The 22,019-nt window shown below is 39.2% G+C and overlaps 1 protein-coding gene across 2 annotated transcripts in view; it reads left to right on the top strand.

The window, feature by feature from the left end:
- ZFPM2 (zinc finger protein, FOG family member 2) overlaps positions 1-21,166 on the top strand; it is a gene marked incomplete at both ends in the record, with an annotated part of 310,316 nt that extends 289,150 nt beyond the window's left edge. For both annotated transcript variants that reach the window (XM_080339349.1, XM_080339348.1), the window contains 3 exons: positions 11,762-11,968; positions 15,918-16,142; positions 18,675-21,166. In XM_080339349.1, the coding sequence (XP_080195475.1) occupies positions 11,762-11,968; positions 15,918-16,142; positions 18,675-21,166 (2,924 nt within the window). The remainder of the gene's footprint in view (positions 1-11,761; positions 11,969-15,917; positions 16,143-18,674) is intronic.
- Positions 21,167-22,019: the final 853 nt, after the last annotated feature.

Raw genomic sequence — 22,019 nt, 5'->3', positions numbered from 1 at the left:
GCAGGCAACACTAATAGTGACAAAGCGTCAGACAAAGGCACCATGAGGTAGAGAAAGATTATCACCGAAGGAAATGGGACTGCTTCTGTGAGCGTGGGTGCAGGGTCATCCCTTAATTTCTTGCATTTCAGTACAATTAACATGTCAACAATCAATTAATAGGAGGAATCTTCCTTTTTAGTTTAAGTTCCCATTTTTATCACCATGATGACCTAAAATGTTTTCCATACACATGAAAAGCTTCACTTCAGCAAAATAGATAATTTTATTCTGAATTTGGAAAATCAATGAGGAATCAAGTTGCATTTAAAGCATCTGTGCATTTTGTACAGAAATTTCTGAAGAGGTAAACTAATTGTAGGTCTGTGGTCACAGCCTTGTGTTTAGAACAGTGGGTGCTGAGAGCGCAGCTTGCGCAAATATTTGGACGAATGTATTGCACTAAATTCTGGTGTGATTCTCTGTTAAATTCAATTTTTAAAGCAGACACATCCTGAGGGGTGGCCATTCTCTACACGGTATTAACTCCTCTTTTTTCTTTCCCTCATACTTGAATATTTTAGGCATTTAACAAAGTGGTTCTTCTTTTGAGGTGCATCAGCTTTAAAGAATCTGAATTGGTTAATTCTGAACTTTGTCTAAACTCTACAACCTTTCTCAAGGTTGTCAATGGCTATATGTATATATATAATAGCTACATGTCAATAGCATATATATTCAGTTAATTTCAGAAAGTCTCTCAACAAGATAGGCAAAATGCTCTCAAGGGCGACCCCGTAGAGGTCCATGAGGTCTGCAGAATCCCTCGGAACCCAGCAGACTCCCCCCTGGAGAGCCAGCAGGCTATAACTGGCTCCCCATTGAAGCAGCTGTAGGAAATGAATGCCTAAGAAAGGAAGGTAATGAAAACTGACAAGTTGAAAAGAAATTGAGAGTTTAATCTGCAAAGTTGTGCTTGAGGGGGCTTCCATCATGATATTCCCATGGAGCAGCAAAAAGAGAAAAAAATTAAGAAACTGCAGAGTATGATGAACTTACATAATTTTTTCTTGCACCAGGCGGTATTTATTAATTTCTTTTCTGCCACTTTACAGCACCTCTTTGCCTCTCAACAAGAGAAAATGAAGTATACAAAACCTGGCAATCATAATGAACGTGTGAAATGCTCACAGATTATTTATAAGCATGCGAGTTATGTAGTTCTTGGAGATTCTCTCCCTTCTGCTCCTGCTTGGTGATGAAGAATGGTATTTTAATAGGCAGATGGTAAAGACAATTACAGTTTGGGGCTCAGCTGGGAGTTACATCAGTTTATTGCAAATTATTAGTTGATAAATGCTTTTGTTTACAAGCAAAGTCTTAAGCAGCTTTGTAATCAGTTTATCAGCTGCAGCCTGAATTTTGACAGCTTGCCTTTGGGTATTCAGTCACTCCTTTCCTGGCCATTTAAAAATCGTGCTGACCAGGCAGGCAGAATGGCAGCTCCTGTGCACCTGTGTGATGCTTGGGAAACTCATATTTCTTTTTAAGCATCTTTTGAAATAAATCATCAAGTACAGAATCCTCTTTAATTGCTAATCCATGTTAGTGTGTACAGCAACAGTCTTAACCATTTGCTCGTTCATAATCTTTATTTCGGTTGTGACAAGAAGTAGCTCCATCTTGCTGTTACCATTACAGGATTTGCTTTCTGCTGTTAACACTCTCTCCTATTAGATGAACTAAATGGCAGACTGGCAGTGGTTTACAATGCTTGTTTAACTCGGATATTGTGTATAGCTTGGAAGGTAGAAATGCTTTTGATCGTCATGGGTTCTCAGTCCTTCTTATTCTGGCTGCTGCAAAAGGCAGAACTATAATACCTGAGTTTTAACACATCTGGAGGAAACCTGTGGGTTTGGTGTGGGTTTTGTGGGTGGGTGGTGGTGGGTTTTTTTTATTTAATGAGATACTCTTTAAGTTGAAAAGACTGGGGTAGATGGTTGTTGTAGCTTCTATGACATTTACATTTTAGAATATATTAAGCACACAAATCTACTTTTAATGCCTTTTACTTAGTTGTTTGTTTAGTGAGAGAGCCACTGATTTGTCAGACAGGCTTGTTTCTACTGCAGCCAATGTGAAATTTTCTAATGCCTTAAGTGGAAGGAAGAGTTTTTTCAAATCAAGAAGTGCTACTTTGCTTCCATGGTTGTTATAGCTGAGGTAAATGAGTTCCTGAACTTCAACCTGTGAGCTGAACGTTAATGTGAGGAAAGGTCCAAGATAACTAGCAACAATAGAAACTCTTTTTCTCAGGGTTATAGTGCACACAGCTAACTGCTCCAGCTTCTCTTCATTATAAAAAGTGGCTTTTGTTTCACCCACGGCCTTGAGCTTCTTCTGGAGCATGGCCCCTGTATTGAATAAGCAACCAAGTCTCATAGCCAATATTTGTTTCTTACTTTGGTTTTGCCATTCTAACTTCCCTGTTTGTCCTTCTGTTTAATGTGTTTATTTCCTTTACAAATACAGCCTATCAATCCAGCTCCATCTTCCTCCCGCTCAGGTACCTTTGCCATTCACTCTATATTTGCCCAGGGGCAAGAAATGAGCCCTACAGTAGCAGGTGCAAGACAGCAGAAAATCCATTGATAAGATGGAGCATACTGTGCTTTCTCTGTAAGAAAGAGGTGCCATTAAAGCATATCTATTGTCTCTTTTAATCGCCTTCTTTTTTCATTCGCTCCAGTCTCACAAAATAATTCTGAAAAGACAATCCACAAGCATGATTGTGTTTGTAAGGCTACAAGAAGGTCACCTTACAGCTGTGCTGTTAGGGATGCAGGGACTGTAGGAATGTGCGTATCCAAAGCCCTGCTTCATAGTAGTTGCTTTCAGCAGTCCGTTTCATCTCTCTCTGAAACCCGGTGCATCCACAAAAGGTGGGGGAAGCAGCCGGGGTCTCCTGGGAATGTCTCTTGGGAAGCTCTTTGGAGAGTGCCCATTCACTGATGCTCTAGAAAGTGGAAGGGTAGATGAGTGCTGCGGCAGTAAGTCCTCGCTCCTTTGCAGAGGTGATGGGAGGGCAACGTGGGCAATGTCGGCAAGGGTTTATCAGTTTTTTTCAAGCTGTTTATCATTTCCTTTCTGAAGGATTAGTAAATTCTGAAATAACACTCAAGTGACATGCAATTCAAATGTAAAAAAGGTGTAGCACTCTATTCAAAACAGAGGAATTTGGAAAGAAAAAATAAAAAGGGCAAAATCACTAAACTTGTGAAAGAACTCCTTCAACTTCTTTGTTTGAGTTTATGCTGAATTACAGAAATATTACAGGTTTAGCATTTGTGGCAGCCTTTCGTTTCCACCACTGAGCAGCAGACTTAACTTCTTGTGATGTGGGAGGATATTACAGTTTCCAGCTTCCTTCCATAAGTATTGCCATTTGTGCCAAACATTTAATAGTTTTACGCCTTGGACTATCGTCCACCAGGAACTGATATCACCTAAGACTTTTTAGAGCCATCTAATAGAAAGATATGTATTCACTGTGATTAGCCCAGGATTTGAATGAGGGTCCCAGAAGAGATATATAAGCCTCTTAAATGCATAGAACTTCTAAGGATATGGGTTTAACTGTCTCCCCCTGTGGTAAATAAGCTGTGACAGCTCTATCAGGGGGGGAAATGGCAAATAAAATTACCACATTATTGTCCTGTGAATATTTTGTGAGCACTAATCTACTTTGCCTCTTTACCTAATAGAACTCTGTTGAGTGTTATACCCAAACATTTAATTGGAGCAAACAAATAGAAATCCACAGGCTAACAAAAAAGGCAGACAACAGTGGAAAAATAAGAGGTCAAATCTAAGTGTTTATTATACTCCTTGTTGTTCAGAAGTACTGTGCTTCATTTGGGGTTCGGCTGATGAAGCTTTTTGCAGAATGAATGTGAGAGCTGCTGCAATAGGGATGGTGCTGTTGGCAGCGGTCGTGCTGCAGCGAGGGAAAGACCTGCCCCTCACACTGGCACAGAGGTGCTGCGTTTGGGACTCCGCTCCCCTGGGACTCGCAAGTTCCTTTAATATCTGTCTTTGTATCAACCGTGTAACACCCAACAGTTTTAACTATAAAATCATCTCTTCAGATAAAAACACACTCAGCTGTCAGCATATTACTAAGCTGAAGTCAGGCCCAAAGCTCGGCTTGACTCAGGTGCAGGAATAAGCTGAATATATTCTGAAGGAGCATTTTCTTCCCTGTTTCTGGTCAGACATTTTATATCTCAAAATGCAAGGATTTTACAGCTTCCTTCTTCGGTTTGGCTAGTGCCTTTAAGCAGAGTGTTCTTTTGTTCTGAAGAATGTCATTATTGCAATTCCTTTATTTTGCAGTTTGTTCACTGAGTTAAAAATGAAGCAAGCTTTGTATTTTATGCAGACTAAAAAGATAATAGTAAATGTGGCAACTGAACTGGTTTGTCCACTGTATTGGTCTAATTTTATAGAGTATAATAGATGTTACATTTTCTGCAGTCATTACACTGCGGGCTTACAGTATGCAGTGGTTTAGTTAAAATTAAAGGTCAAGTAACTTTTGGCAATCTCCTTTGATCAGTAAACATGGAAAAATGATAGAAGATGCTAGGAAATCATCTCATTAATCTTAATGTAGCACTAAAACTATTTTTTGTGAGAGTTTGAGAAGTCTGAATTTGCAGGGGTAATTTTTGAGACACTTCACAGAGAGATGGTTGGAACCCTGGCATTAAAATACATGAATGGCAAAAATGCTATGCCAAGTATATATTTTGTCTACGCATGTGAAAAATGCGAATAATTATTTAGCAACTGGAAAGACTGTTCACAAAATGCTGTTGATTTATTGCCGTATATACCATAGATCCATATCACTTATTTTTACATTATTTTATTCAAAAACTTGTATGAACCATGAGTTAGCATGTTGTAGAATACTGAAAAGGCATTAATCAACCTAAATAAACAAGTACATAGATCTATCTAACAACTATGAAGTAGTTAATACATTTTTAGCAATTTTATTATAGAAAAAAGGTCTAAAAGAGTAGTGCTTAATTATCTGGACTCCTCTGTGCTGGGCTCTCTTTTGATTGTATTAATGAAGCAGCTGGCCCATTGTTTCTCTTTAATTCCTCTATTGTTTTAAGAATATGTCACAGCTCTTTATTCTTTTATCAGGTGCTGTGCAGGAGGATCCACACAATACCTCATATTCCTACTGTATTTGCCAATGCACAAAGAAACCTCCAAAGCATTTTTCAAAGAAGGGGCACACATAATTTATAAGTTCTGTTCCTTGTACCACTCTACTGTCAAAAATTTCAACAGTATTGGATTTGAATTAATTATAATTTTTTATTAAACAATGTGTCTACATATAGATATACGTACTTTGTTCATGTCAAAAATCAGAGATCTGCCCAGTAACTTGTGCTGCACTGAAATGGCATTCATTGTGCTGAGTCGTCACAACCCCATGGGTGAGAAGCAGGAGGAAGCCAAATATGAAGATCCTGTGCTATTGTGATGTGCAGATTCTCCTTAAATGCTTAACCTGTGCAACAAAAGACGGAAGATAATAAATTAACTCCAACCCCCATTACCATTACCAAAAAGCATAGTTTTTTACAAATTGGAAGATTTCATTGGGAAAGGAAGGTTTCATTCAGTTGACGGTGCCTGGAAGTCGCTAAGAGTAACAGTCTGTTGTTTAAATAAATTCCGATAGTCTTTTGGCCCGTCTTGCAAAAAGATGGGTGACAGGAAATGGGCCGTTATGTTCTTGCAGAACACAATCAAATCCAGTAAGCACAAATTTTACCACACTAAAGTAGTACTCCTGAATTAACTGGCAATTAAAATTGGTTTAAATGGAAATTGCCGTTGATTCCCTAAATTTCTATGAAATATGTATGCCATTTCTGGGTCAAAAAAAGAGACTCAAATTATTCAGCAAAGAAAACTGACTAATACTTAAGATACAAAAACTAGGATTGCCTCAGAATATGTGTTTATAATATTGTTATGCTTCTTCATCTGTGAAAAAGCAGGCACACTTCCTTCCATGAAACAGCTGTACTCAACGGAAATGTTTTTAGCTACTTGTCTTCTTAAGTCACTTTTCCTTAAAGCAACCGCATGAATCAACAAGCTTTATGGTTCAATCTATTTTGAAGCTCTTTTCTCCCAGCGGAGCTGATAGGGGGGGTCTGTCCATAAGTTTGGGGAATTTGGGATTTTTTTTTTAAATGTGACCCACAGTCTGAAATGACCCCAAATGATCACTCCTTAAGGTCTGCAAAAAATAAGTGGGAAAAAAAGGCAGCCCACTGTCAGAAGGCTCACTGTGCTGGAGTCTGTGTCTTCCCTGAGAATCAGAACATGTGAAGGGTCATGACTTTACTTAAATCTTCAGAGACAATTGCTGATTCCAAATATGGTAAATGGTGATGCTTTGTTTAAGGAAAATGTAGAGAGGAAAAAAGAAGGACTGGTTAAAAAAAAAAGTTTCTCATGTATTTTAGATGCCTGTCCTACATAAAATAAAGTTTTGTATTAGCATATATATCTATCACCACAGTACTCCTTATTTTGAATACCAAAGATAGAATGTTACTGCATCTAAATACGATTTAATTGGTTCAATTTACTATAGATTTTTTATACTAAGTGGGGTTCCATATCTTGATGAGCCCAGATGTAGCTGTGCTTGTGGTTTACAGCATCCCATTGCTTGCATTTTATTATTTTTACAAAGCAAATGTCTATCAATCATAGAGATAAATTAGAAAAAATCGTGCAAACATGACACATCGCTAAGATTCTTTCCAGCATGATGTGTAATTATTAACCTGATTTTTGGTATTGAAAAGAGCCATGTATTACAGATAGCATGGATGGAGTTAAATGCTTTTATATTAGATACATTTTGCTTATACAGTATTCTATAGGTATGGCCATACAATATAATTGAAGCTTTGTCAGCTCTGTAGCCTAGCAACAGATAATACTGTTAGGTTCCTGAATTGCTCCTGGTTGACAAGTAAGGGAGTATTTTTGTGTTTATCATGTTTGCTAATGATGGGATCCTTTCCAAAAGGCTTGTCTTAATCTTAATTAGAGTTTATCAACAGAGGTCTGCATGACATTGTGCAGACACTGATTTCATAAATAATAAAAAGTGCAAGTGAAAAATTTGGCAGGAGAAGAAGATATTTAAGACCACTGATTCTTGTAAGAGCAGCATGAATTTCCAAAATGTAATCAAGTTTGAACTGTGACTCTATTCTTTATTATCGAAACTCGCAGTACACTCCACTGCAGTTTTGACAGCAATTATGAGTATGATTTATAAGCTTCCTGTTAGGAACCAGATCTGTTTGCACAAGAATCTTGATCATAAACATTACAAAGAACAGTAAGTCCACAGTTTTTCAGGGACATCAGGACCTTACTTTTTCCTTTGCATAGAAAGTATTTTTTTGTTGTTGGGTTTTGTTTGTTGGGTTTGGGTTTTATTTCTTTATTTAAGGGTGTTGGGTTTTCTCAAGCAGTAAAAATGTTCGCAGTGAAAGATGCAGACAAAGAAGAGAATGGTGAAACAACCTTTCCATTTGACAGAAACTCTGGAGGTATCAGCTGCTTCAGTGCCTGATGTTTGATAAAGAACTCATGCCAATGCAATTGGAATGTAATTTTTTTGCTCTAGTTTGCACAGCATGATATTCTTTAACTTCCCCAACTTTCTGTGATTAAGTCAGCATTTCTAATTCCCTGCAATGTGAACTAGAAAAAGAATTAAAATAAGTACATAGTGTTTATGGACATTTTTATTATCCTCTTCTGCTTGACATGTGTGTATTATATAGCACATAAATTTCTGGTTTAACCATAGACATAAAACAACACATTGCAGGCTCAAAAAGCCTATTTTCAATTTCACAGAGTCAGAACTAGCCTCTTAGAGAAAACAGCTTTCCAATGTCACAAAGCCATGTTGTACTTCCAAGACTTCCCTTCTGCACTGGAACAAGAGTAAGACTTTTCTTATCCTGCCATGTAAAACCAGTAAGACCCTTTTCAATATAAATGGGTGACCAGTCTGCTCATCACAGGTGAGAGGAGAGCCAAAATCCTCAGTCTACCATTTCCTTTCCTTCTAACCAAATAGCGTAAGCTTGCCTTCATTTCTGAGGCACTGTCAGTCACTCATCCCTCTTAGAGCTTATTCTTCCTTTCTCTTTTGTTGGTCTCTTCTCCCAGGTAGCAAGTGATAGGACAAGAGGAAATGGCCTCAAGTTGTGCCAGGGGAGGTTTAGATTGGATACTAGGAAAAAAAATCTTCACAGAAAGGTTGTCAGGCATTGGAACAGGCTGCCCAGGGAAGTGGTGGAGTCACCATCCCTGGAGGTGTTGAAAAGGTGTTTAGACGAGGTTCTTAGGGACATGGTTTAGTGCTAGAGTTAGGTTAGGTTATGGTTGGACTCGATGATCCTGAGGGTCTCTTCCAACCAAAATTATTCTATCATTCTCTTCTTCTAATGACTGAGTCTCTCTTAGGACTGAGAAACTTGGCCTGCTTAAGCTTTGTTAGAACCATTTCACCCTTATAAGCTTTTCCTGACAAAAGGAACAGTTGGTTAAAAAATTTCTAGCCAGCTTATTGAGAACTTCATCTCATATAAAAGACAGGCCTTCATGTTTCATTATGAAATCTTCATGTCTTTGCAAATATTTCAAGCAAATATCTTCATATTTCCTTCTCCATTACCACCTGTACTTAGCAAAGACTATTTAGAGACATTCTTATTATCCTTTTGAAAATCTGTCATTAACGCTGCCCTTTGCTTTATGAAAAGCTGTTGTGGTCTTGAGAAATTGCTGTCAGTTGTGTCTTAGGTTGTAGAAATGTTTGTGGGAAGGAAGAATTTTTTTCCTATTTTGTAACACCATCTGTAAAGAAGCCCTGATCCCTGACAAGAGTGTCTAGACAGCATGATAATTCCTATGATGGTTATGGTTGGAACTTTCTATCAGATTTGAAAGCTTCTGCCAGGTTCTCTTCACTCTGTTTTCCTGGCTGTGCAGTAGAAGGCTGAAGAAGACTTCTCTTCCACTGTTGTCCTGCTGTGCATGAAGGCCAGCATGTTTGTATTCACTGCATTCAGGGAAGTAAAGTTGTTTGAATCTTTCAAAACAGCAGCTATTTCCTTACCCTGTGCAAGCACAGAAAGAGACGAGAGGGAACTGGGCTCTGTCCCATCCCTGTGGGTGAACAGTGTTGCAGAGGTGGGATAGCTGCATTCCCAGTAGCTGGAGGAACCATCTGGGGATTTAACATGATGTCGTCTACTGATAAAAACATGGGCATATATGTCACAGTCACTTAAATGTCTCATCTTCTATAGAGTGGGATGAAAGGAAACAAAAAAAAAAAATAGTGTGATTCTTGGATCTGAATCCTGGTGGGCTGAAAGTTTGTATTTCAATGCAGGAATGGATTAAACTTCTGTATTTCTCATTTCCTTTAGTAAGCCAAGCTAGGGCTTGTTTCCTCCCAAAGCTGTCACCCATCCTGCTGGGCTGTGCCGGCCGTAGGTGCGAGCGGCTTCGGGAGCGGGGTGGAGAAGGCAGCCCAGGTCACTGCCTGCTTCAGTTGTCCCAGCTCGGTCTGCGCTGAACGCGAGTCAACACCCCGAGGAGCTCTCGCACCAGCAGACTGAGTCAGCCCTTGAGCTGATCCAGACTGATTGCAGCTGGAGACCCAGTAATCAACTACACTTCCCCCTGCACCAAGGGTACAGCATGTCAAGATGTTTGCTAGGATAAAGTCGTTTTGTTCTTCTGCAGTGTTTCATTTTTTATTTTACTACGAAATCCAGTGAATAATACAGTCTAGGAAGAGCTCCTATATTAAAATATAGCAAAACATGCTGGTTAATACACTTCCTGTGTATAAATCAAATAGAAGTGCATGTTAATAATGGAAACCCTGTTCCTCCCAGAAAATGAACTGTGGTGTTTCCAGTAAGAGTACCTGGTGTCAGGCTCTCAGGCATGTGTGCCATGTATTTTTATCTATGAGACTAATTAAGTATGCTTTAGGAATGTAGCCTGTTTCTTTTGGGCAGGTTTTATACCAGTTGAACTCTGAAGGCTTCTGTATGTTTACTCCTGACTTACATCAGGCAATAAGTCAGACTGTACTTTTCAAATGTTTGAATTCCTGCTTGGCTATTAGGATTCTGCATTTGTAGACATTTGTGGCACTATCTTCACATTTCATCTTCTTACTCTTCAGAGGAAATTACTCAGATTTGCACCATTTCATGCTGTAATTTTGGAGGGTAGTAAACCTTGCTGTGCTTTGGTCCCACCACAGTAAATTGTTTGTAAACTTTGGAGCCACCTTCAACCACTGTATTAGTGAAGGGTGAATACAAAGGCACTTTTCTGCTTTGAAACTTTTACACCACTTTGAGGTCTGGAAGCTTAGCTTTATTTTTCCACTGAAACACATTGTCACTGATGCTGTTTTGTTTGCTCATCTTTGAAAGCTAATAGACTGATTTAATTAATTGTCCAAGATTTCTCTAAAACAATGTCCTAATTCTTCCATTTAGCTGTGGCATATCATACACTGTTGTTATCTCCTCTACCAGATTTTTGCAACAAGTTGTTTTAAAACTATAATCTCTTTGAGGGGAAAAAAATGAAGTGCAGTTGAAAAAGCAGTTATGCCGAAAGATAAACACAGCAATATTACTTATCAAAATGAGTACAGTTTTTGCTTGCCTAATGAATACAACATATAGCTTTTTCTATATATACAAAACCTGAGGAAAAAAAAAGCTTTATAACATATAAAGTATGCAACATTATTTCAGGCATAACTGTATTGGATATGTATCTAGGCCTGAGAGTGTAGATAACACAATATAAGTGCTTTGCCTGTCTAAACATGTTAAATAAATGAACATTCACTATCGCATTCAAATACATTAGTAGATGTACTCGCATAGTTAATTTTCTTTTTAATGCACTACACGTGACATTTGCAGCACAGAGCTATAGTGTATCTTACCGTTTGATGAAAGTTCTTCCACCTCCCCCCCCTTTCAAACAAACCTTTATTTGAATAAGCCTTTATGAAACAGATCTTTGGCATATCTTCTTTTCAGGAAGTTCAGTCAGTGTAAGCAGAGATAAAGCAGTCATGTTACGAAGAATATTACATAAGGGAAGATTTTTTAGAGAAAGAGGGTGGCAAACGTAAGGGAGGGGAAGAACACCCTTAAGAGGAAATCTGATTTCTTTCTTGCAACTGTTCGGTTTTATTGTGCTGTGATTTGGTATTCAAAATTGAACAAACTTGGAGTTCTGAAAAAATACATAGGAAGTGTGGTGAAAAGTAATGGTGAGAAAAATGCCATATAAAATATTTTCACCTATATCTTGGTTTTCATAATGCTGGCCTTTTAGGAGACAAAATGAAAAATTAAAATGATTGTTCAGGCTGAAAATAGTTAGGAAAAGTGTCCTCAAATTGTTAACCTTATACATTGAAAATTCCTGTGTTGGTATAAAGAAGAGCAGTAAAAGTGAAAATGATTCGCCTCTTTACCTTGAAGAAGCCATCGCAATTTTTAAAGAAGAGTGTGAAGATATGGCACTGATATTTTAAGTTCTGGAATCTGATAGCATCAATTAAATCTTCCTGCTTTTATGTTTCCGGTAGGAGGGCAGCTGTGGTGTACTACGACCAAGGCCATCTCGGAGGGTGAGGAGCTGATTGCCTTTGTTGTGGATTGTGACTCACGGCTGCAGGCTGCCAGTCAGATGACTCTGACCGAAGGGATGTATCCTGCACGCCTGCTGGACTCCATACAGCTGCTCCCTCAACAGGCTGCCATGGCATCTATTTTGCCTACAGCTATTGTGAACAGTAAGTGATGAATACCATTCTCTAGCATTTTTATTTTTTTTTTAACAGAAGTACTTTAAGGCACATATGAACAGCTAATACAGCAACAGTGGATTCAAGACCACAGAAACTACATGACTTAAACCCCACAGCTCGAAGCCTGCTTTTATTCCCCCATCATCTCAGATGAATTTGCAGACATTAAGGCAGGAAGAAGAGCAGTCTGGTAGCTGGGCTCTGCAAGAGCCTCACCCAGATTATCTGACCTGCCCTCAGTGGAGGTTCTGTGGTCTGCTCCCAGAGGCAATAGGATCAGAAACTGTGAAAACAATATTACTAGGTAGGATGAGCCTGTTAGCTCACAAAGTCCAGATTCTGCTGCTGAAGTAAGCTTGTTGCTCACCACTGCAGCTTCTAGTAATAATTCATGATACTCGGTGGACAGAAAGAAATGTCTCTTCATTGCTAGTTTCAAAATCCAGCTGAAGTCATGCTTTATAGCAGCTCTGATTTATCTCCATTCAATGTGGCTACCCAAGAAGACTTTTACATCCTCTGGACATCAGCAGAGTCTATCATGGACAAAACAGAGCATGTAGTTTAGTTCTGTCCTTAGAAAGGAGAGCCATGAGTACATGGTAAGTCAGTTCCTGATCTGAGACAATTCAGCTTGAATTAAATTTCATTTCCTTAACTTTTTTGTGTTACTGCTTTTTACCTTTATACAGCCCTAGTTCCTCATCATCCTCTCTAAATACTTTTCAAATGTCTTATCTGTTACAGTGGTCCTCAGTATTGCACATCCTTAGCTCTTGGCACTTTGTAAGACTGTCCTTTTAGACCCAATGCTGGAGGACTTCCCCATAGTTCCTGTGGTTTCTAGTATTGTAATGAGTTGTAGTGAACTACTGAACACAGTATTTCAGGTGTGAATGCCCCTGCAAGGACATGATCTGCTACTCAGGCTCAGGCCAAATAAAACTGTCTTGAACAGTCACACCATCTTCAAGCTCTTCAGACAGGACTAGTTAAAATATCTGCAGTAACACATTTCATTCTGTGTTTTCCTTTCTTTTTTGGGTGGGGGGTAGTTGCTTATTTTCTACATAAGTAATCTTGAAAGCTACACATTTATTGTTATCCTGTTTTAAAAGATAAACCTTAAAATACCCAAGTCATCTAAGCCATGCTGATCATAGCTACTTCTGCTGCTAAGAGGTGTTAAAAGTTTTCGGTGCATCAGCTCTTGCTATACAGGCTTAGCAGCAACTTGGAGCAAGCTCTGTGCTCTTAACTCCAGGAGGCTGCTAAAGTAGCAAGTCTTACTGTCCAGAACTTTCCCCCCCAGTTCTGACTTTGCCTCTGACCACATAAGACTGTTCCCCGTGTTTCGTTGTTGAGCTGGTGAAATTTAGTTTCTTCAGTAAAGTCTTGAGCCAGAGATGAGTCTAGTAATATGCTGAAAGCACCTCTAGATTTGTAATGTGATATCTCTTAACCATTCTTTTACTAGGTTCCTGAAAAAAAAAGGAAACTAAGTGTTGAAGGGTGGTTTTTTGTCTGATCTTTTGTTTTTTTAATGCTTCCTAACATTTTCTATGCAAAAAACAAAATCTGAGTATCAGCTTTGCCTCCTTCAGCTTGAACTTGAATGTTTCATTTCCTCAGTTGATTCATTGAAATATTTGGAAACTATCCACCGAAAAGAAATGAAATATTTTGCTATTAAAAAATTAAAACATCAACTTCAAGTAGCCTTTATCTATTTTGCATCGCTTTAGGAAAGTAATAGTTCCAGAGCCCATGCCTATACATTGTTCTCCCTGGAATTCTGTCCTCTCACCATGCAAAACTCCCCAACTGCATTTCATCTGCAAGGCACGTAATGGGAGTCACAATATGCACCATGTATAACTGGAGCTATAGACTGTCCAGGCCATCTAGCCCATAGGAAATAAAGATGGCTGGAAGTCACATTCATTAAGATAATCAGAAAGTTCAATTCAGTGATGGAATTCAGTTGAATTCAAATAGGACATGTTGCCCATATCAGAATTTCCTATTACCACTTTTGGACTTTCACTTATGTGGAAACTTCAATGGTTCAACTTTTTTAAACCATTTGAAGCCAAAAACAAATGCTGAAATGTCAGTTTTCACATGTGATGGACATTTCAAATGATACAAGCTGTGTCAGTAATGTTTTAATAGTGGTATATACTGGAATACTAACTGCTCTGTTAAATGTTTGTGTCTTACATTCATGCACAATTATTCAGTGGCAAAGGGAAAAATAGAAACTGGTAGTGGTAAACATATTTTATGCAAATTCATGAGCAGAAAAGTAGACAAACATTAGCAATGCAGTCAGAGAAGCAAACTAAGCAATGTAAATGTTGGCTGCATATTTAACAAATAAAAAACTCGTCCATTTCAATGGGTTGGAGTCTTCAGCTTTGTTCACCCAAAGGAATTGGAACAGGGCTGTTGTCTTATACACATTGATATTTGAAATTAAATTGTCATGAATTATAATGAATTACATCATCAGCCACACATGCCATATTTTCAGCCAGCCATTATTCAAGACTAAGTTAATTGCAATCACTAGCAATTTTTTGCATTCTGAAGTCTGTGGGAGTTTTGATGTTGACCAAGATGTGTTTAGATGTTGACTGCAATTGCAGTCCTGAGGTCAGCTCGCACAGTCTGGCTGCACTCATAATTTTATCCTCTCTTAGTCTCAGAAACAGGAGAAGTGTCCAAACCAGTCTCAGGGAATGACCCTAGGCCCATGGTAACTCCTGAACTGTATGCAGGAATGGGGAAGGTGCTAATTGACTTAAACCAAAAGTGGAAGGGACCGTTCTTGTGATTTAACAATAAAACAAGAAGTTCCGCTGCTCTAGTCTGGACCCTGTTGCTTTGAATTTACTGGTGTAGATGTACCCTAAAGGTCTGGGATTTCTTCTTTGTTCTTACTGATAGGATGACAAGTTCAGCCCTCAGAAAGATCAAAGGGCTCTTTTGTCCTTCTAAGGCAGATGCACAACACGTACTGTGTAGGTATACTTCTGACAGAATATTAACAACCAAATATACACAAGTATTCATTTTTACTCTTCACCTGACTAAAGCATGTAGCCTTCAGTACATGATCAAAATATCTACTCCCTCTGCTGCTGGGAAGCACTCCGTGCAACCTCTGCATTCTCTTCCCCTCAAAGGATGCTGATGCTTTGGGATAGAAGACAATGAAAAACTGCATTATAAATAGAAAATATTCCTTTTGCATAGTGAAAAGTGGAACAGTAACAATTTACCAGAAACAAGAGGACAAAAGAACATAAGAAATTTTAATTTCTAATGTTAATCACAATAGGAACACATGAAATAAACGTGCTGCTTAGTGTAATATTACATTCAACACTGTAGGATCTTAAGGAAATGTAATCTAGTCTGACCTCCTGGATATCAGGGTAACAGGATTTTGCAGTAATAACTGCATAAGTATTCTGAAAATATGCATTTATCATAATGATCTGCAATTAGCACTCAAAAATTCCAAGACCCAATGCTGGAAAGACTTATGCACACAGAAAAACAAAGTACTGTTGAAGATGTCACCTATTGAGTAGTGATGTGTTGGAAATGCAGCTTAATTCTTGAATTACTACTGCTTATTCGCAACAATCAATCAATTTAATTTCAGATTTTTAATAATTACATGCCAAAAACTTCAAGCTGTCCTTTTAACTATTTTTAAGTCTCATTTTGCAAGGAACAACTGTCTCCCACATTCAGTCTCTCACCTGCAAGTGACATTTTAATATACCCATGGCTCTGTTTTCAATATTTTATTAAATAAGCATGCATGTAATGGGGAAGTGAGGGGAATTAACCAGCTGAGTTAATTGGCTGGCACTGAGCGCACTGTGGCTAACCTGCACCTGGTTATGTTTGCTTGTAGAGGACATATTCCCTTGCAAATCCTGTGGCATTTGGTATCGAAGTGAGCGGAACCTGCAGGCCCATCTCATGTACTACTGCAGCGGGAGGCAAAGAGAGGGGCCTCAGCTACCAGAGGAGAATGAAGATGGTGCTCAGCAGATATCAAGTGTCTGCCCCTTTCCACAGTGCACCAAAAGCTTTTCTAATGCAAGAGCTATGGAAATGCACCTAAATTCTCACAGCGGTAAGTACCATATATTTTCCTCTATCATCTTCTAGATTTAGCTATTTGAGGAATTATTCACTACAGACATTCAGCGGATCAATGTCTCCAAATATATGCAAGCACTGGGTGTAGATGCTACCAAAATGCCACCGGTTTCTGACCTGTGTCCTACACCAAGCACCTCTCCCAGGTAACGAGTGTCATTTATCTACTAACTCTCATCTGAATGCTGTCTCTCTCTTAAGGTGTGTATTCATGCATATAGACAGCATTTCTTTACTGGTGAAGGTATGCTCAGGAATCCAGACACGGACTGCTGCTGCTTCATCTCTGAGAGATTCATTTACTTCAGGATTCCATCCACCACCACCATCCACCACTAGGGATTCTGCTAGACTACAATCTCTATCTACTCTGTTTTGATTTGCAGCGGAGAAATACACATCACCAGAGAGCAAGTCCTTCAGAGAGAAATCTTGGGATCCTAGAGTAGGCTTCTTAGGCAGGAGGCTTTAAGGACTGGGGTCCAGAACTTTGTGTTCTTTTCCCAGGACATTTGTTTCATAAAAACTAGAAGAGTGCCGAGTGAGAAGCCTCTTTATGTAGACAACATTTCGCCATTCATTTAAAGATCAAAGCTTTTTGTGCTTCCTGATCTTAACTTTGAATATCAGGCTGTTGCCATTTTTTGTCTCTTACCGAGCTAATATTTCACTGTTCAGTGAACCAGAGGAACAGTAGCAACAGCTTCAACAAGAGCACATGAATGCAGCCCAGCATGTCTTGCAGCCTAGTAATTAAAACCAGGTACTCTTGGATGATAACAAATTAATTTCTCCCCAAACAGAGGAAAATTCTGAAATCTTAGCCATTTTGTGAAAGGGTTGCTTCAGCTCTTTGCATTTAGTGGCATGCCGCTGGCTTGGGTGAAAGAGAGGATTTTCAGCCATAAGCTGTGAGTGACCATGTCTTCTTGCAATCTACAGATAAGCATCTGTGTTCCTTGAAAGACACAGTTCTGAGATCCTGCCAGATTTCCAGTAAGAATCTTTAGATATTTCTTGATCAGAGGGTGAATGTCAGGCCTTCCCCTCCTTTTTAGTCATAAAGCAGTCAGTTCAATCATTCTTGCTCTCTTTCAGATTCTATCAATCTTTATTTTTCTGTACAAATTATCACAAGTTATAACAGCATCTGCAGTAAAAACTTAAAATTCCTCTTCCAAATACCCTGTAAGCTACTGCTGTGTCTGCTTCAGCATCTGTGACAGTCCCGCTGGGGGCTGTAGCAGACCCACACCACTGGAGCATGGACCCCTGACTGAAATGCAAAGTCCATAGCGACACTCCACCACGACTAAATCATGTGAAGTGGAAACATATGAAACACCATCTCATGGCATTAAAGGAGCTAAAGCTTCCTGGTGACAAAGTGCCTGACAGGGAACAAGCACTAATTAAAGTTCTGTGTATCTCTGGCTTCCTTCTGGCCACGGAGGCCCACAGTAGTTCAGATTCTAAGTGTCACTCACAACAGTGGGAGACACTGACACCAGAGCAGAAATGAGGGCCTCCAGGTCCAACAGAATGACTTCCCATAGACTGAGCCACAGTATTCTTACATCTTTATGTGGCTCAACTACCACAAACCTAGTTTACTTGACCAAGGCATGGTATATATGTGTGTGTGTGCAGACTGAACACTTTAGATTCCATCCCTACCAGTTTCAGTTTTTATTGTCTAACAAATAATCAGAATCTGTGTTGTTGTAGGAGAGAGATTTGGTCTCATCCTTTTTTAAAACATTTTCAGTTTCTAAATACCGTGAAACAGTTTGTTTGTGTCAATAATGATTTCAAAATGGCTTTGAATGTGCTGTTCTTGGTAGGGGAAGCTGTAATGAATTCATGAGGAAAAGCTGTTTTATTACAGCAGTAACTGCCTATGGCCATTATATGTGGAAGCTTAAATGTTGCTGAAGCCATGTCTTACTCCTCCTCCTTCACAAGGAACACAACTCATCAGTCCTTTCTGATAAGGAGAATTCTGTATCGTTTTACCACACTATAGCCAACTCATAAACCAGGAGGTGAGCATCAATGATGCTCAAAGTGCTACTTCTGTCTATGGCTTTCAGAGCTGTACCTCAAGCCATATAATAACCTTGATCCTCTTGACCTTGATGTGCTTTCTGTGCATTCAAAATTTCCAGTGATCGTGTATGGGGAACATTATGCCTCCTTTGGTTAAAATTGTAATTTTTAAGGTATTTTTGTTTAGAGTAAGTCCAGTATGTTTTTATCCTTTCCCTTGTTCTTACTTTCCCTTCATCTGCCGATCACATGCAGATACTAAGGCTGTCCAGAGCAGAGGCGGGAATGTCCTCTAGCAGTTCAAAGAAAGAAATTCTGAACCAATTCAAGTATTTTCAGAGTGACTAATGAGTTGTTCTTACTGTGTTTCTACCTCTTTGTGCCACTGATTTTCCAGTATGATTCATGAAGGGCACAGTGGTCACTTCCTTTTGTATTTTACTTGTCTTTTCTGTAGGAGTGAAAATGGAAGAATTTCTCCCACCTGGTGCTAGTCTGAAATGCACAGTTTGTACTTACACTGCAGACTCAGTGATTAACTTTCATCAGCACCTGTTCTCGCATCTTACTCAAGCTGCCTTTAGATGCAATCACTGCCATTTTGGCTTCCAAACTCAGAGGGAGCTACTGCAGCACCAAGAGTTACATGTCTCTGGCAACAAGATTCAGAGAGATGGTGACATTGAACACTCTCCAAGTAGAAATGAAGAAGGTTTACAGCCAGCAACAGACCTGTTGAGCAGAAATGATGTTCCCCAGAGCCAAAAGACCATGCAGACTAAAGATGCAAGTTCTGATACAGAGCTTGATAAATGTGAAAAAAAGGCTCCGCTTTTCCTTCCAGCCCAGAGGCCAGAAACACAGCCTGCGACAAATAAGCAGAGTTTTTCATACACTAAAATAAAATCTGAACCATCCAGTCCAAGACTTGCTTCATCGCCAGTTCAGCCTAATATTGGTCCTTCTTTCCCAATGGGACCTTTCCTTTCCCAGTTTGCTTTTCCCCAGGACATCACTGTGGTTCCTCAGGCTTCAGAGATATTAGCCAAAATGTCTGAACTGGTCCATCGAAGACTGAGGCATGGAAGTAGCAATTATCCTCCTGTAATTTATAGTCCTTTGATGCCCAAAGGGGCTACATGTTTTGAGTGTAACATAACATTCAATAATTTGGACAACTACTTGGTACACAAAAAGCATTACTGCAGCAGCCGATGGCAGCAGATGGCAAAGTCACCAGATTTTTCCAGTGTCCCAGAAAAAATGCCAGAAGCTGTAAGTCCCAGTAACGGTCAAAGCTCTATAAACATTCTGAATGCAGCTCCTCACACATCAGATCCGGAGAATCAGCTTCTCCAGACATCTTGCATAAACTCTTCCAGTGTTTTAGATTTGATCGGGCCAAACAATAAAAGTCATGAAAAAGACTTTACAACACAGTCTAAGAAGTTGTCAACTGCAAGCAATGGCGATGAGAAGATGAATGGAAAACCTTCTGATGTGAAGAATCCCAATGCTCCTTTAGTAGAAGGAGAGAGTGATCCCAACAAGACCACATGTGAAGCTTGTAATATTACCTTCAGCAGACACGAAACGTACATGGTCCACAAGCAGTATTACTGTGCCACTCGCCACGATCCCCCGCTGAAGAGGTCCGCTTCCAATAAAGTGCCTGCTATGCAGAGAACAATGCGTACGCGGAAGCGAAGGAAGATGTATGAGATGTGCCTACCAGAGCAAGAGCAAAGGCCACCACTAGTTCAGCCACGATTTCTAGAAGTGGGTAATCTTGGCAATCCTTGTACATCTACTCAAGAGTCAACAGAGGGCCTTGGAGAATGCTACCATCCACGATGTGATATCTTTCCAGGAATAGTCTCAAAGCATCTGGAAACATCGCTGTCTATTAACAAGTGTGTTCCAGTTTCAAAGTGTGATACTCCCCACTCCTCTGTGTCTTGCTTGGAGATGGATGTGCCAATAGATCTCAGCAAAAAGTGCTTACCCCCATCAGAGAGGACGTCAGCTTCTCCCAAAAGGCTGCTGGACTACCACGAGTGCACAGTGTGCAAGATCAGTTTTAACAAGGTAGAGAACTACCTGGCTCACAAGCAGAATTTTTGCCCTGTCACTGCCCATCAGCGTAACGACCTGGGACAACTCGACAGTAAGGTGTTTCAGAACCCAGACAGTGAAAGAAACAGCCCAGATGTCAGTTACGAAAGAAGCATAATCAAATGTGAGAAAAACGGAAACTCGAAACAGTCCTCTCCTAATGGAAACTTATTTTCCACACACTTAGCAACACTTCAAGGACTAAAAGTCTTTAGTGAAGCAGCCCAGCTTATTGCTACAAAAGAAGAAAACAAACATTTGTTTCTTCCACAATGCCTTTACCCTGGAGCAATAAAGAAAGCTAAAGGAGCAGATCAGCTTTCTCCATATTACGGAATAAAGCCAAGTGATTACATTTCTGGTTCTCTTGTCATTCATAATACTGATTTAGATCAAAGCACAAATACAGAAAGTGAATCTCCTAAAGGCCAGGTGCCTTCCAATGGATGTGCTGTGCAGAAGAAAGAGTCTCTTCCGCTATTGCCAAAAAACCGAGGCATGGTAATAGTTAATGGGGGACTGAAACAGGAGGAAAGAGCTGCCGCAAACCCACAACAAGAGAACATTTCCCAGAACCCTCCGCATGAAGATGGGCACAAATCGCCTTCCTGGATCTCTGAGAATCCCCTAACTGCAAATGAAAATGTCTCTCCAGCAATTCCCACAGCAGAGGAACAGTTGTCTAGTATAGCGAAAGGCATGAATGGTTCTACCCAGGCCCCGACCAGCGGAAAATATTGCCGACTGTGTGACATCCAGTTCAACAATCTTTCAAACTTTATAACTCATAAGAAGTTTTATTGCTCGTCACATGCAGCAGAACATGTCAAATGAAACAATCGGTCACCTTTGGTACCTGTGTTTAGCATATTGTTCCATACAGTCTAAGGAAAGCTGTTTGAATTACATCTGGACAATCAGGAGGTTTCGCTATTGCTGAGTTGAAGACTTAAAGGTGTAATTTCATTACAGTCCATTAGTAAAGTGTATTATTGGTGCCATTTTCAAAAATATTAATTTATTTTACCAGCAGTATTCATAGCTGTAGTTATGTTATTTTTTATTTAAAAACTTTATATTAAAGTCATTTGTAATGTTATTGTATAGTTATTGTGTAGCACATATGGTTTGCACTGTATAGTAGATTTTAAAGAAAATAGTCACAAACAATACAGAAAAGCATTTTAGAAATAGCTTCAAAAGCACTTGTGTATCCTGATTTTTTTTTCTTATATGCTGTTGCAGATATATGTATATGCTAAAATATAACTTGCAAAGAAGTTTCAACTATGCTGTAAAGTTCGCCTTAAAATTTCAATTTTTTTGAACAATTGGGCTCAGTTTGCACTTTATATTTTAGCAGATACAGTACCTTAGTCATTAGGCTTTGCATTTGTATGTAGCAGTATGTTTCTGTCCACTTTCTTAATCTGAAACGTACGTTAAATGAAGATGGCAATTTTTTTCTTGTATAGTACTTGTATTTTCTTTCGCTGATGCATCTCTGTCTCAATTTTTAAACCTTTGCTGTTAAATGCAATACTTTATAAAGAATGAACAAAATTACTGGAAGCAGTATTGTAAGTAATGAGGTCATATCAATCAGTTTTATCTTTTGAAAGGCACAGTCTAAAACAAAACCCTAAACTCAATGCTGCAATTATGAATCTAATTCATATATAAGATA

The sequence above is a fragment of the Nesoenas mayeri genome (assembly GCF_963082525.1).
Source record: "Nesoenas mayeri genome assembly, chromosome: 2".
Lineage (NCBI taxonomy): Eukaryota > Metazoa > Chordata > Aves > Columbiformes > Columbidae > Nesoenas > Nesoenas mayeri.
The sequence above is the reverse complement of the archived record's forward strand: the minus strand, read 5'-3'. Positions and strand labels throughout refer to the sequence as shown.